Below are 13,893 nucleotides of genomic sequence, written 5' to 3' on the forward strand. Positions count from 1 at the left end.
TCTTGTCCCACAAGAGTCTGGTGGAGCCACTGGGATTATTAAAAACTGCAGTGCTGAGATGTTTATGAGATGGCAGGGCCCGAGTTAAATGCTTTTTTTATTCTCCTCGCTGGCAGGACAGCTGGAACCTGTGGCCTGAGACACAGAAAACCATCTTTGGTCTCACAGCCCGCAAATTGGGGTGCCCATCTGAGGTTCACCTTTGCCTTAGCCTAGTTTCTTTTTTTTGTGGAAGCTTAAACTCTGGTATTAATAGTTCCTGGGCTGATCCTAAACTGGCACGGAAAAAGTCATGCTTTTTGGAACCCCTTCTTCCTCATTCTAGAAGTTTGGGAGCTGATCTATTTACTCGTTTTATTGAAATTTATATCCCAACATTTCCTCTAAGGAGCTCAAAGCGCTGGACGTGGCTCTCGGTCTCCTTATTAAATCCTCAAAACAGCCCTCTGAGGTAATTTAGACTGAAAGACAGGCACCGGGACTCAAAATCACCCCTTGAGCTTCTTGTCCAATTGTGGATTCGAACCGTGGTCTCCCAGTTCCTAGTCCGACCATAGTTGTGGTGTGGTGAAGGAATGGCACTCTGTTCATGTTCAGGGGCACTTCATTCTTCTCCTCATGCTACACTTCTGAAATAAAAAAAATTAAGGCCTTATATATATAAGAAATGTTCATAAATGTACCAAGCAAACACGTACATAAATATATAAACCGCATGTCTGAAGCAGCACAGGAAAACAGCCACGAAGCCATTTTGGCTCCGAAACTGACCAAATGTTTTCTCTGCAAAGTCAAAGGAAAATGGAGGAGCCTCCCCATTGTCTTTTTGTTCACAAATCCTGTCTTAATGGTATGTCTGTGTATGAACAGGGTGAGGCTGTGACCTGGCTCAGGAACTAAGTATTCGTCATTACAAAAGACTGGCCAGGCTCCCCAGGGTATCCAATCAAGTAAGCATTAACAGGTAACCTGCCAGACAGGAGGTAAACAATGCACTCAGATTTCTGCTGTAGACCGCCTTTTCTGTGATGTAAGTACACCCCTTCTGTGATATATGTATGATGTTTCTGGGGGTGGTCTTGAGCTCCAAGGCAGGCAATTTAAAATGCCTATATAAGGACAGGCACACCTTGGTTCTGGGTCCTCCTCCTTTCCTGCGTGTGAGGGGAGCACCCTGTTGCAACAGATCAATGAAGATCAGGCTTACAAGCTGCTTTGCTTCTCAATATTCTCTGGTTGGCCTCTGTTATTTTCTCCTACCAATAGGGAACCTTCGTAAGGACTCTATAAGGGCTCTTGTGTCCCCCATAAGGGGACAAGGGCAGATTTTCATTTATTACACTTCCTAGACAAGACGACAGGTCCTAGGAACGCAGGGAGGTCTTTATCGGGAGCTCTCTCCCAGCCCTAACTGGGGATGCCACCGGGACTTGAACCCGAGACCTTCTTGTGTAAAACAGATGCTCCACCACTGAGCTGAATCCGTTTCCTGAGAGAGACAAAGCACAGAGTCTGGGGTGGTGGTGGAATTGGACAGGATACCCGCCATGCAAACATCTTTCCCTCATGTGGTCGATTCTAAAAACATCTCCCTCGGCCTCCTCTCTTCAACTAGCTTTGCATTTCACAGCTTGACAATTTGCTTCACAGTTGGCTGCGGTTTCTCTGGCGTGTGCCTGCCCTTGGGCCGGGCTGCAAAACGCTGCTAATAATTTATATCACAACTCCAAAGCCGTTTCCAGCTTAATGTCGGGCCCTCTGCTTTCCGTTTTGGGAGCCTCCTGGAATAAGGAACCTGTATGGATATATGCATTTTCCTTTTTTTAAAAATGATAATATTTTTATTAATAATTTCAATATAACAGATTATCATATCATCTTCATCATTCCCCCCTCCCCAATTTCCCCCCTCAGTTCCTCTCTCTGATTTTTCAGCACATGTTGTTCTCTGCATATTGTAAAATTGTAAAGATCCTTAAATTGTCTATTATATTAACAGTCAATAAACTTGTGTATGTTTATTCAAAACCTGCCAAGGAGTCCAGTTCAATTTGTCGTTTTTTTAAGTAGTTGGTAAAAAGTTCCCATTCTTCTTTAAAGTCACAGTTGTCCTTGTCTCGCAGTTTGTACGTCAATTCCGCCAGTTCCGCATAATCCATCAATTTCTCTTGCCATTGTTCTTTTGTCGGGGTTTCCTCATTCTTCCATCCTTGTGCTATTAAGACTCCTGCTGCCGTTGTCGCATACATAAATAAATTCTTTCTTTTCCTTGGCAGGTCTTTTCCTACAATCCCTAACAAAAAAGGAACCGTCTGTAAATTTTAAATCTGTTCTCCACAGTTTATCCCTATCTTCAAAATGTATTATTATGCCCTATATCTTGCGCTCATTTGATCAGGACCGATTTCACCACCTCGTCTTTTGTTTCCCATTCCAGTAAAATACTGTATGCACCTTTCAGCAGCTTCACTTTCCCTTCTAGGATATATGCATTTTCCAATTCATCCCCAAGGCATAGCTGTCAACCGTCCCTTATTTGGCGGGAAAGTCCCTTATCCCAGCGCTGTGTCCTGCTGCTGTCCCTTATTGATGATGTCCCTTAAATTTCCTGGGTTTCAAAGGAAGCAGCTCCTCTCCCTCCCTCCCTCCCTGCCGGCCAGGGAGGAGGGAGGCTCCAACTGTGTTGCTTGGCTGCATTGCTCACCCAATGAGTCTAAGAATGACTGGGGGGTGGAGCTTGCATGCCTTGTGCCGATCAAATCGGCCGTGTTGCCTGGGGACTCGCCTTTGCTCAGCGCTTCCCAGCGGAGAGGTGACGGTGGTTTCCCTTGCTGCATCCCCTTTGCTGGGTTGCTGTGCTGTGGGAACCACCGCTTGAGGCTTCGTTTGGCTGCTGGCTGGGCTTTCTGCCTTTGGCTCGGAGGGGCTCAGAAGCTGAACATACCAGTGCCCAGAAAATCCCTTATTTTGGCTGCTGATCCCTTATTTTTGAGGCTGCTGGTCCCTTATTTTCAAATCTGTAAGTTGACAGCTATGCTTGCTGACTGGGCCACTTTTCCAATGTAGTGCAAAGTCTCTAGGCAAGGCCGGCCCAAGACATTTTGACACCTGAGTCAAACCACAAAATGGAGCTGCCCCTCCCTGCTCGGGAAGAAGGGAGGAGTGAAGATCTCCATCAGGAACAAGGGGGGAAATAAAGATCCACAAGCGTGGGAGAAGACCAGCAGCCCTGGGGTGGGGGGAGGTTGCCAAAGAAGTAGCAGAGGAGCGCACCACTGCCATTGCTGCCATGTGCCACCAATTTCATGCAGCTGTGTTTGTGGACTTTAATTTGTGGGCCCAACCCATGTTTCCTAAGGAGGTTTGGGATAAGTACTCTGTGGTGATGAAACCCCAGCAGACTGAAAATTTTGGGAAAATATGCAGCAAAGTAAAGCATGGAAATACAGTGGATGCTCAGGTTGCGAACGTGGGTTGTGATTCGGCGCTTCTGCGCATACGCAAAATGCGATTTAGCACTTCTGTACATGCACGGCTGCCGAAACCCGGAAGTAACCCATTCCCGTACTTCTGGGTTTCGGCGGTCTGCAACCCGAAAAAATGCAACCTGAAGCGTCTGTAACCCGAGGTATGACTGTATAGGCTATTAGACCTTTAAAATATAATCTTCTAAGTTCATTCGAAAGTTTCCCACTTGCGCTAGCATAGAAATGACGCTAAATTTATGAAAGTTAAAAATGGTTTACTTATAAACTCTTCGAAGGTCAGGTTCATGTGCTTTACCATACAGCATTCAGAAAACACAGGCAGCAAAATTTAGGTTAGTTCCAACCTGGTGAAAGGTCCTAAATTATTTGGTATAGGAACACAAGAATGGCTTTGTAGAAAAGCCATGTGGTTTAAGCTTGGAGCAACCAGATCAGACCTCTTTGCACATGGATAGACAGAGGGAAACAATAGACTTTCTTTCCTCCCTCCCAAGGTGAGGAAGAATGACCTAGCCCAGCCTGGCAGGACAGCATTAACCCCTACATGCATTAGTTGGACTTAAGCATTTTGGTTGTATGAGGCTGGTAATCCTACCACCAGAATGTTAATTGTTGGGGACAAACAGTGGGGAAGATAATTTCCCCTTCATTTTCCTGCTTTTAAGTCATTTGGCTGCTGTATGAAAGAAAAGCTGTACCAGATGCGAAACTTTGTCCAAGCCTGCTTCTTCATCTTACTTTAAAGATAACCTTTTGCTGTAATTCTCCTCTGTGCCGCAGCTTGAGGACACAAATGGATCACTGCCATCCAGGGCAGCGGCTTCTTTTTCTAAAAATAATTTTCCCAGAAGTCTTTACAATTTATCACACGCTTCTGTGAGAAAACGTCTTCGTACCACTGCTTCTCTTTAAAGTCTCTGCCAATGTCGGCTACATAAAACAAAGCCTTTGGCTTTGTGACTCTCCAAGAAACCAAAAGGTTAGGCAGATTTCTGTGTCTTCAAGAAAAAACAACCCTGTTTTTGAATAAACAGAAGAGGACAAAGGCTAACGCCCTGTTTGAACAGTCACGCTGTGGCAGAGGTCACAAAGCCCCAAAGCAACATTCGGTCTTTTGTGGCATAGCCAAGGGGAGCCATGGCGCTATGTGAAATCAGTATTTTAAAAAATCCTGTTCAGTGGTACCTCGCAAGACGAATGCCTTGCAAGACGAAAAACTCGCAAGACGAAAGAGTTTTTGGTTTTTTGAGTTGCTTCACAAGACGAATTTCCCAATGGGCTTGCTTCACAAGACGAAAACGTCTTGCAAGTTTGTTTCCTTTTTCTTAAAACCGAATTCCTGTGGGAAACCGTGCTTCGCAAGACGAAAAATTCGCAAGACGAAAAAACTCGCAGAACAAATTAATTTCGTCTTGCGAGGCACCACTGTATATACGTACGCAGGATGTTGCTGATTCCCCTAAAATGGGGACATATGAGAAGAGAGCAGAGTGCAATGATGATCTAGTCCAGCATCCTGTTTTCACAGTGGCCAAACACCTGTGGAAATCCCCAAAACACTCTCCCCTCTTGTGATTCCCAGGAACTGGGGGCCCAGAGATCTCCCTGGCTACTGTAGTAAACGTAAATCTGCCCTTATTCCCTTATGGGGGACACAAGAGCCCTTATAGAGTCCTTTGCAGGTTCTCCATCGGTCAGAGAAAATAACAGAGGCCAACCAGAGAATATTGAGAAGCAAAGCAGCTCGAAAGCCTGATCTTTATTGATCTGTTGCAATAGGGTGCTCCCCTCACACGCAGGAAAGGAGGAGGACCCCGAACAAAGGTGTGCCCGCCCTTATATAGACATTTTTAATTCCCTGACCTGGAGCTCCAGACTACCCCTCCATACATCATACATACATCACAGAAGGGGTGTAGCTCAAGACCACCCCCCAGATACATCATACCTACATCACAGAAAGGGCGGTCTACAACAGAAATCTGAGTGGGTTATTTACCTCCTGTCTGGCAGGTTACCTATTAATGCTTACTTGATTGGATACCCTGGGGAGCCTGGCCAGTCTTTTGTAATGATAAATACTTAGTTCCTGAGCCAGGTCACAGGCTCACCCTATTCATACACAGATATGCACTTAAGACAGGATTTGTGAACAAAAAGACAATGGGGAGGCTGCCCCACCTTTCCCTCCTTGCAGAGAAAACATTTGGTCAGTTTGGGAATGAAAATGGTTTCAGGGCAGTCCTCCTGTGCTGCTCCAGACATGTGGTCCACACATCTATGTATGAGCTTGGTTGGTACATTTATGAACATTTAATATATTTTTTATTTCACTGCTTTCTTTTAATCACCCAATAAAATAGTTTAAATTGGTCCCAGCCAAGCACGGCTTTAAACAGCTTAATCATTGGAACTGGTGAGATACTCATATTTCAAGGCTGTCAAGCCAGTTTTGTTGAAATGCTCTTTTCCTGCAGATACTGCATTCAAACGCAGTTCACAATGGGCATGAATTAACAATGGCATCACACCTAACAATACTGCATAACAATCAAGTTTATTACAAAGAAAAGATGCAACTAACTAAAACCATTAAAATAATGGAACAAAGGGAGGAATCATAGAATCATGGAATTGTCGGGTTGGAAATTGTTATAAGAATTTTAAGGTCATATATAGATATATATATAAATTAAATGTTCATAACTGTATATATAAACCACATGTCTGAAACACCACAGATTAGGTCCTGAACAAATTGACCTCAAATATTTCTCTGCAAGGTCAAAGTGGGAAACCTCCCCGTTGTCTCTTTCCTCACATATCCTGCCTTAAGGGCACATTCAAGATATGAACAGGGTGTGAGCCTGTGACCCAGATTCAGGAATTAAGTAGTTATAATAACAAAAGAGCGGCCAAAACCCAGATAATGCAATCAGGTAACTTGCCAGACAGGAGATAAACAAAGCACTCAGATTTCTGCTGTAGACCCCCTTTTCTGTGATGTATGTATGATGTTTCTGGGGGGTGGTCTTGGACTCCAGGGTGAGCAATTTAAAATGTCTATACAGGCATACCTCATGTTATGTTTGCTTCAGGTTGTGCGTTTTCAGGTTGCGTCCCGCGGCGACCAGGAAGTACCGTAAAGGGTTACTTCCGGGTTTCGCCACTCGTGCATGCGCAGATGTGCAAAATGACGTCACGTGCATGCGCAGAAGTGGCGAATCGTGACCCGCGCGTGCGCAGATGTGGGTTGTGTTCTTTTCAGGTTGCGAACGGGCCTCCAGAATGAATGTCGTTTGCAACCAGAGGTATCACTGTATAAGGGCTTGCACGCATGGCTCTGGGTCCTTCTCTCCTGCGTGTGGGGGGAACATCCTGTTGCAACAGTTAATAAAGATCAGGCTTACTAGCTGCTTTGCTTCTCAATATTCTCTGATTGGTCTCTGTTATTTTCTCCTACTGATAGGGAACCTACAAAGGACTCTTTATGGGAAAAGGAGTTTTTATACTTATATCAGAAAGGATCCCTAGTCCAGCTCCCAACAATGTCACACTATGATAGTTCCATCAGAGCAAGCATTTCTTGCATGCTGTTCTGGGGTTTTTATTGACACCCCTCAGGGTTTCTTGGTGGGGAGGAACATTATGACACATGGGGGAGGAGAGCAGGAAATCCCCATTACAGTGGTGCCTCGCAAGACGAAAAGAATCCGTTCTGTGATTCTCTTCGTCTAGCGGTTTTTTCGTCTTGCGAAGCAAGCCCATTGACGGATTAGCGGATTAGCGCTATTAGCGGCTTTTAGCGGCTTTTCTGCTGATCGGATCAGCTGATAAGCGGCTTAGCGGCTTAGAAAAAGGGGGGGAAAGGGGGAAAAACCAGCAGGAACTCGCAAGACATTGTCGTCTTGCGAAGCAAGCCCATAGGAAATTCGTTTTGCGAAGCACCTCCAAAACAGAAAACTCTTTCGTCTAGCAAGTTTTCCGTCTTGCGAGGCATTCGTCTTGCGGGGCACCACTGTATGTTAGTGAAACCTGGTGCAACTGTTTGCACTCCATCTAGTGCAACCGTTTATATATTATTATTATTATTATTATTATTATTATTATTATTTATTACTGTTTTAATAACTGCATTTATATCCCACCTTTTCCTCCAAGGAGCTCAAGGTAACGTACATCCTTCTGCTCGCCTCATTTAATCCCCATGAGAACGCTGTGAGGTAGGCACTGGGTTGAGAGTCAGTGGCTGGCTATGTGCTTTTCCAATGGTGTGGGGAGGAAATCCCAGTTCTAGTTCAGGGCTTTGCACACACTGATTCTGGGGGTGCCCTGTGAGTGCCCATTGACAAGCAAGCGCCACTGAGTTCAGCAAGGTATTTGCTCTCAAGTATTTACTCATTTTATTATTTCATAAAATGTATACATTTTTTTAAATGTACACAATTTTTTTAAACTGTTAGAATACACAGAGTTAGCAGGGATGACCACTAGAAGAAGAAATCAAAATGATGGAAAATATAAAGAAGACTGGATATTTTTTAATGAATGTATGAAAAGGAGTTCTAAACAAACAATTAACCTAGCAGGATGGTAAGATTTTCAGCAGGGTAAGAAAAAACTAATGTGTATATAAGCAGTTGCAATAGATGGCGTGAACCAAGAAACGTGAGAAAAAGAGGAGGCAAAAGGAACCATGGAAGGAGAGGATGGGAAATCGGAGGAGGAAAACAATATCTTAAAATTGTTATTTTTTTTCTATTTCAGAGTTTTCTTCTTTCTGGTCTTTGTATTTTTTCGTTCGTTTCCCAGATATAGAATTGTATTAGAAACGCAAATAAAATAATAATAATAATATAATAATATTTATATAGCGGTTTACAAAAAGATAAAACATGAAAATCAAGGAAAGCCAACAGCCACTCTTTTAAAACACTCTAAAGTTAAAAGTATCTGTGCCCAAGTGAGAAAATGGCCAGCCCTTCACTGCATCATCTTTCCCATAACCTTTTGGGAGGGAATTTCCCATCATGCCCTTCTTCCCCAGCATCCTTGGGAAGAGGCAATTTCCCAGCATCCCTCTGGGCCTTCTCTCCCCTCCTCCCCCCTCAGCCAGCCCGTTGCTAGGACGCTTCTTCCCCCCACCTTCTTCCCGGCCTCTGCTTGGCTGACAGGCCCACGTGACGCAGCGCTCCCTTGCCATTGGTTCCGAGGAGCCGCGTGGCTTTCAACACGAAGGGAGGGGCCGGAGCGGGACTGCCGTTGCTAGGCGACGGGGAGAGGGAGCGCGGCCTACTCCTCTCCGAAGCCTCGGGAAGCGGGGCAGGTAAGCCGGGTCGGTGGGTTTCCCTTACCCGGAGGCCCGAGGGAATGGGGAGCAGGAGCAGGAGAGGGTTTCCCGAAAGAAAGCTGCGCCTTGCGGGCTGCAGACCCCGGTGGCTGTGACGTGGTGGTGGGGGGGGGAGAAGGGAAAGGCACTCTGCACATGCTCAGAGGGGCGTTGGTTTTCCTCCAGGCACCTTTCCCGCCCCCTTCCTCTCGCCTCAAGACTGCTCCGCGACGGGCAAGAAGTTCAACAGGTGAGGTATAGCCTCTCTCTGCGGAGCGGAGCCTCACCTGTTGGGTTTCTGCCTGTGCAGAAATGGTGCTGCAGGGTGGGGTTTGGGGATCCAAAGGGTGCCTAATTAGAATTCATCTTTTTTCTTTTTATTCTGTTTTGTTACTAATATGAAAAGTGGGGAATTCGTGGAAGGGAATTTGGGTCGACTTTAGAAAAAGGATTTAAGATTTAAGAATGAACATGGATGCATAAATTTTGATGTTGTAAAAATGGTCTTTTAAATTCAACTAAATATAAAAAGGTTAAAAGTTGGGGATAAGAACTTGTTGAACTAACAATTTAAATTGGAATATAAGAAGGGGAGATGTGGGGAAATCAGAGAAATATGTTATAGAAAAGAAGGGTCTTAAACTGTATATGTTTTCTATTTTTTTGATTTTCCTTTTTGGTGTTTTTTTTTGAAATGAAAATTTTTTAATAAAAAACAACAGAAATGGTGCTGCAGCCAAGCTTGGAAAGCCGCAGAGAACCTCCTCGGGAAGCTGCAGCCTGGGAGCAGCTGGCACCCCCTGCAACAGGCAAGGGGGGTGGGTTTTCGAGCTCCACCCTTGGGCTGAAGATCCCTGCATTGAGGGGGTTGGACTAGATGACCCTCGGGTCCCTTCCAACTCTGCAGCTGGCTCTAGGAAACCCGGCCACGGAGCAGCGTGTTGACAGGTGGAGGGAAGAGCTCGTGACCCCGAAGCACATTCTGATACTGCAAACAGTAGCTGGGAGGGTCAGAATGTAATGCCCAGCTCAAGCCGCAATCAATCCCCTGGCTGTGGTTATGGGACTAGACCTGGGGTCTGCAACCTTTAAGACAAAAAGAGCCACTTGGACCCGTTTCCGAAGAAAAAAAAACCTGGGAGCCACAAAACTCGTCATTATAAAAATAACTTTTTTGTCACTTTTTAATTATTTCTTTGTTTGACCCCTTAGAATTACTCCTCCTCATAGAAATAAACATTACATTAACAAGTTACCTTCTTTTGTGTGTGAGTTCTTCACTCCCCTTCAAAACAGTGACCAGCGTACATGCCCCCTTTCAATGTAGTGACCAGCGTACATGCCCCTTACAATGTAGCGGGCGGGCGGGAAGGACGGTGACGTTGGGACGGTGCATGACTAACGCACGCACCGCCCCCATGCGACGTCACAGCCAGTACAGCGCCCACCACAGTGGGGAGTGTCGGGGCGCACAATGCGCCTCCTCCCCTCGCTAGTATCTGCCCCAGAGCCACGGCAAAGGTGTAAAAGAGCCACATGCGGCTCCGGAGCCGCGGGTTGCTGACCCCTGGACTAGACTTATGGGAGAACATGCTCACCCATTGGCATGCATGGTTCTTCCTACTAGAGGAGGGTCAGCCTGACATTATAAATTCCCCCATTCTTTATGAAAATCCTCCTGAAAATTCATAATCTATCTTAAAAGCCATTGTAAAAAGCTAAAATCGTTAGTGGGATTGGAATAACACTGGCAGTTTAATGGTGAATTATGGACATAATGGAGATGCAAAAGGTCTGGATTGTTATAAAAGATGCAGGAGGAAAGGACTAACAATAGGAGCCACAAAGGGGAGGAGGGAAGTCCAGAAGATTCTGTGGAATCTTGTTTCTATATTGTATGTCGATACGTTATTGTAAAATTTTAATTTGAAAAACCCAAATAAATAGATTTATAAAAATAAAGAATTGTCAGGAGGAGCCAGCAGGATGCTGGATTCCTAAGCAAGATCATTTTTTATGATTTGGAAAAACTAATTTTGATTGAAAGCAACACTTTATTTCTTATGCAGTGTTTCGTATAGCCCTTCACATTGTAATTGCAGGTTGTGCTACTACAAGAGTCATCCGACATTTATGATGGGAGACGTCCTTGCTTATGAAGCGGAGCTACTTGGAATGGTGAAGGAGGTGTGTTTTTATCTTTGAAGGGACTGCTTGTTTAACATTTGCTGAACTTGTGCAGGGTGCAGGGACGCGGACTTACAAAAAATATTGGGGGGGGCCCCCGGGAAAGCTCATGAATAATAAATAAGCTCATGAATATGCAAATAAAGTGGCGCCTCCTCCTCGTGAGCGAATAGGGGAGAGCGTGCTGCGCCTATTAATCAGCTCTGAAGGAAATTGGGTGGAGCTTTTGCTCAGGAGGGAGGGCAGGAGGCATGCAGCCCGACCTTGTGCATTTTGGGCTGGGGGAGGGACGGCGGTGGCGCTCTGCTGGAGGGGCGCCTGAGATTATTGGGGGGGCAGAGCCCCCCCAACGAATTTTTGAGGGGGCTCGGGCCCCCTCAAGCCCCATGGAGTCGGCGTCTATGGCATGGTGGTCCAGAATTGCTGAGATGATGATGATGATGATGATGATAATTTTATCATTTGTACCCTGCTCACCTGGCTGGGTTGCCAGTCAAAAGCATATTAAAACATCAAACCTTAAAAAGTAAACAGCACAATTTTTGTTTGGTTTTTTTAAAGAAAAAAAGTGATTTTAATTTAAATCATCTACAATATTGTCTTATTTATTTTGTAGTACAGTACATTGGTTATTGCTTTCATTTTATGAATCAATGGTCTCATTAGATAGTAAAATTCACATTAAATAAGCACAATTTTTGTTGATGTGAAATCGTCCAACGTCTCTTGAAAAGATAATCAAGATACAAATAACAGAAAATACAGAACTGAACCTCAAAAAGTAGATTTAAGGCAGAAAATTGGGTATGTGGGGGGGGGGGATGCAGACCGCTACTGCAATATATATAAATATGGAGTTTTAATCATTCCCAAAATAGGGACATATATGAGGCCTATAACATATAAATGAAGTCTGAAATGCAGTCATCAAATTCAAAGAACCACAGTAATCCTGAAAACCAAAGCTCTTATGACCAGCAATAATACTGAGAACCAGACGCATTTCAACCCGCTAGGGGTCTTCCTCAGTGGTCAGTATACAAACCTCAATGCAGTCACTGGTAGTGAATCCTTAGACTGGTTTGTATAGACATCATGCTCAGAACTTGACTTATCCATATAATTTTTGTGCACATACAGAAGTCTGAAAATGTATAGGTTGATATGGAGGTCATGTTTTTCTAGTGCCCAGTCATGTGTATTCCTACGGCTTTCTCCAGTTTTCTAGCTATCAAAGGTCAGGCATCCAAACAGGTTTCTCTTCTGTTGCCTTAATCCATTGTTGCTTGTCTTTTAATGAGAATTATTGCAGATTTTCTTCTAACTCCTTGTTTGCAGTATTTGGAGTTTGCAGAATTTGAAGATACAGTGAAAACATTTACAAAGGAATGCAAAATAAAAGGGAAACCATTACCTAAAACTGGGGGTAGTTCAGTGAAGGACTCCAAGGCTCTGATCATTCAGGTAACATTTCTCTTTTTTTGTGAAATTAGTGCTTCATCTATATGGGAGCCCTATTGCAGTTGAAATCCAAGTTTTTTTCTGCTCAGGTTTTCTGTGGTAGTCCACACCTCGCCACATTGGTGATCCCTTGGTTCAAAATTGCTTTCCCCTGTCCATGCTGGAAGGGATTCCCATTTGGGATGTCCTCGCTCATCACTTAAAGCCCACTCCTTAGTTCTGCCAAGTAGTGAACTGCCCTTCAGGTGGTTTACAGATTTAATTAATTAATAAATAATAGTAGTAATCGTAATCGTGAGCATGTACTGTAAGGGTGAGGAACATTTTTCTTAGGTGGTTGACAGGTGGGAGGATCCCGCCCACCTGTCAAGGTTGGCCTTTCTGGGTTGGGTGGGGGAGATACCCAGCAAGATGAGCTCAGGGAAGGGGTTGGCACACCTGAACCAAGCAGAATTGAACTCTGTGCCCATCAGGTGGAGAGCAGTGAGGTCAGCTCTGCTTTGCCCAGGGGTTTCTTAAGTGCCTGTACCACATTGTGCTACCTGTACTATTTGGATTTGGCACAGAAATGGTGCCCTGACTTAGGTGCTCTGGATCAGCCTTTATTTACGCTGTTGAGCAGATTGGTCCATGAAGAATCTCAGAAGGGGATTTTCTGGATCTGAACAGTTTCAGTAGAAGTGATTTCATTTTTAACATCACACAGGAAGTGAGATATTAAATATGTAACTTCTCTCTTTTCTTCTTCTCTTTGGAAGGATCTACTAACGTCCTTCACTGATGGAGACCAGGATGTTTTCTTTGAACTGTGGGAAGAAAATATTCCCTCCTCAATCCGAGACAATGAAGCTGTCGCTCAGAAGCTAGAGTTCTATCTTCACATCCATTTTGCCATCTATGTGTTAAAGCACAGTGTAGGAAAACCTGTATGTTTCTTTTTTTAATAAATTTGTCCTTGTAGATTTTTACTCCTATCTTTTCTTAAGTGAGTGGAGAAGGCGGTGATTCAGTCAACAGCTGAGATAAATAACCCATTGCTTTCACCCCTTTTCCAGTTTCAGTTAGGCTTGTGGCTTTCGCCCAGTTCTCACTAAGATGGTTAGAGTGTCCAAGCTAGTTCTTCTGACTATGTGCTCCTCTATACAAACAATAAAATTAAAAAACCCTCTGTAGAGAAAATTAGATGTCAAGGAGAAGGGTTCTAGCTAACCCTGACAGCTTGGCTTTCTTTGTAGAGGGATTTTTTTTTATTTTTAGGATCATTCAGTTGGGAGCTCTCACCTGCAGTTCATAATGGTTCAGTCCAGATCTAGACTTCATTCAGGGATGAATGGCTGCTAGCCACAGGCTGATGGGCTTACTCCTCCCCTTCTTGCTTGTAGGAGAGGAGGAGATTAGAAGCTTCTGCTTCTGTCTACCAACAAATCA

At 44.4% G+C, this 13,893-nt stretch overlaps 1 protein-coding gene and 1 long non-coding RNA gene across 7 annotated transcripts in view; one reads left to right on the forward strand and one right to left on the reverse strand.

Moving 5' to 3' along the window:
• Window positions 1-340: 340 nt before the first annotated feature.
• LOC309533429 lies at window positions 341-8,580 on the reverse strand. Its single transcript, XR_014220242.1, has 2 exons — window positions 8,496-8,580; window positions 341-629 (listed from the first exon to the last, which is right to left on the reverse strand). It is a non-coding gene; the product is annotated as an uncharacterized lncRNA (long non-coding RNA).
• Window positions 8,581-8,698: 118 nt separating this feature from the next.
• ARMC9 (armadillo repeat containing 9) overlaps window positions 8,699-13,893 on the forward strand; it is an 84,862-nt gene continuing 79,667 nt past the window's right edge. Inside the window, exons 1-4 of one of the 6 annotated variants that reach the window (XM_082224070.1) lie at window positions 8,699-8,814; window positions 10,920-11,004; window positions 12,343-12,468; window positions 13,224-13,391. In XM_082224070.1, coding sequence (XP_082080196.1) covers window positions 10,951-11,004; window positions 12,343-12,468; window positions 13,224-13,391 — 348 coding nt within the window. In that variant the 5' untranslated portion in view covers window positions 8,699-8,814; window positions 10,920-10,950. Of the gene's footprint in view, window positions 8,815-8,840; window positions 8,924-8,985; window positions 9,068-10,919; window positions 11,005-12,342; window positions 12,469-13,223; window positions 13,392-13,893 lie in introns of those variants that run through there. The other 5 variants (XM_082224067.1, XM_082224068.1, XM_082224066.1 and 2 more) reach the window with 5 other exon arrangements.

This window comes from Podarcis vaucheri, assembly GCF_965113315.1.
Source record: "Podarcis vaucheri genome assembly, chromosome: 5".
NCBI lineage: Eukaryota > Metazoa > Chordata > Lepidosauria > Squamata > Lacertidae > Podarcis > Podarcis vaucheri.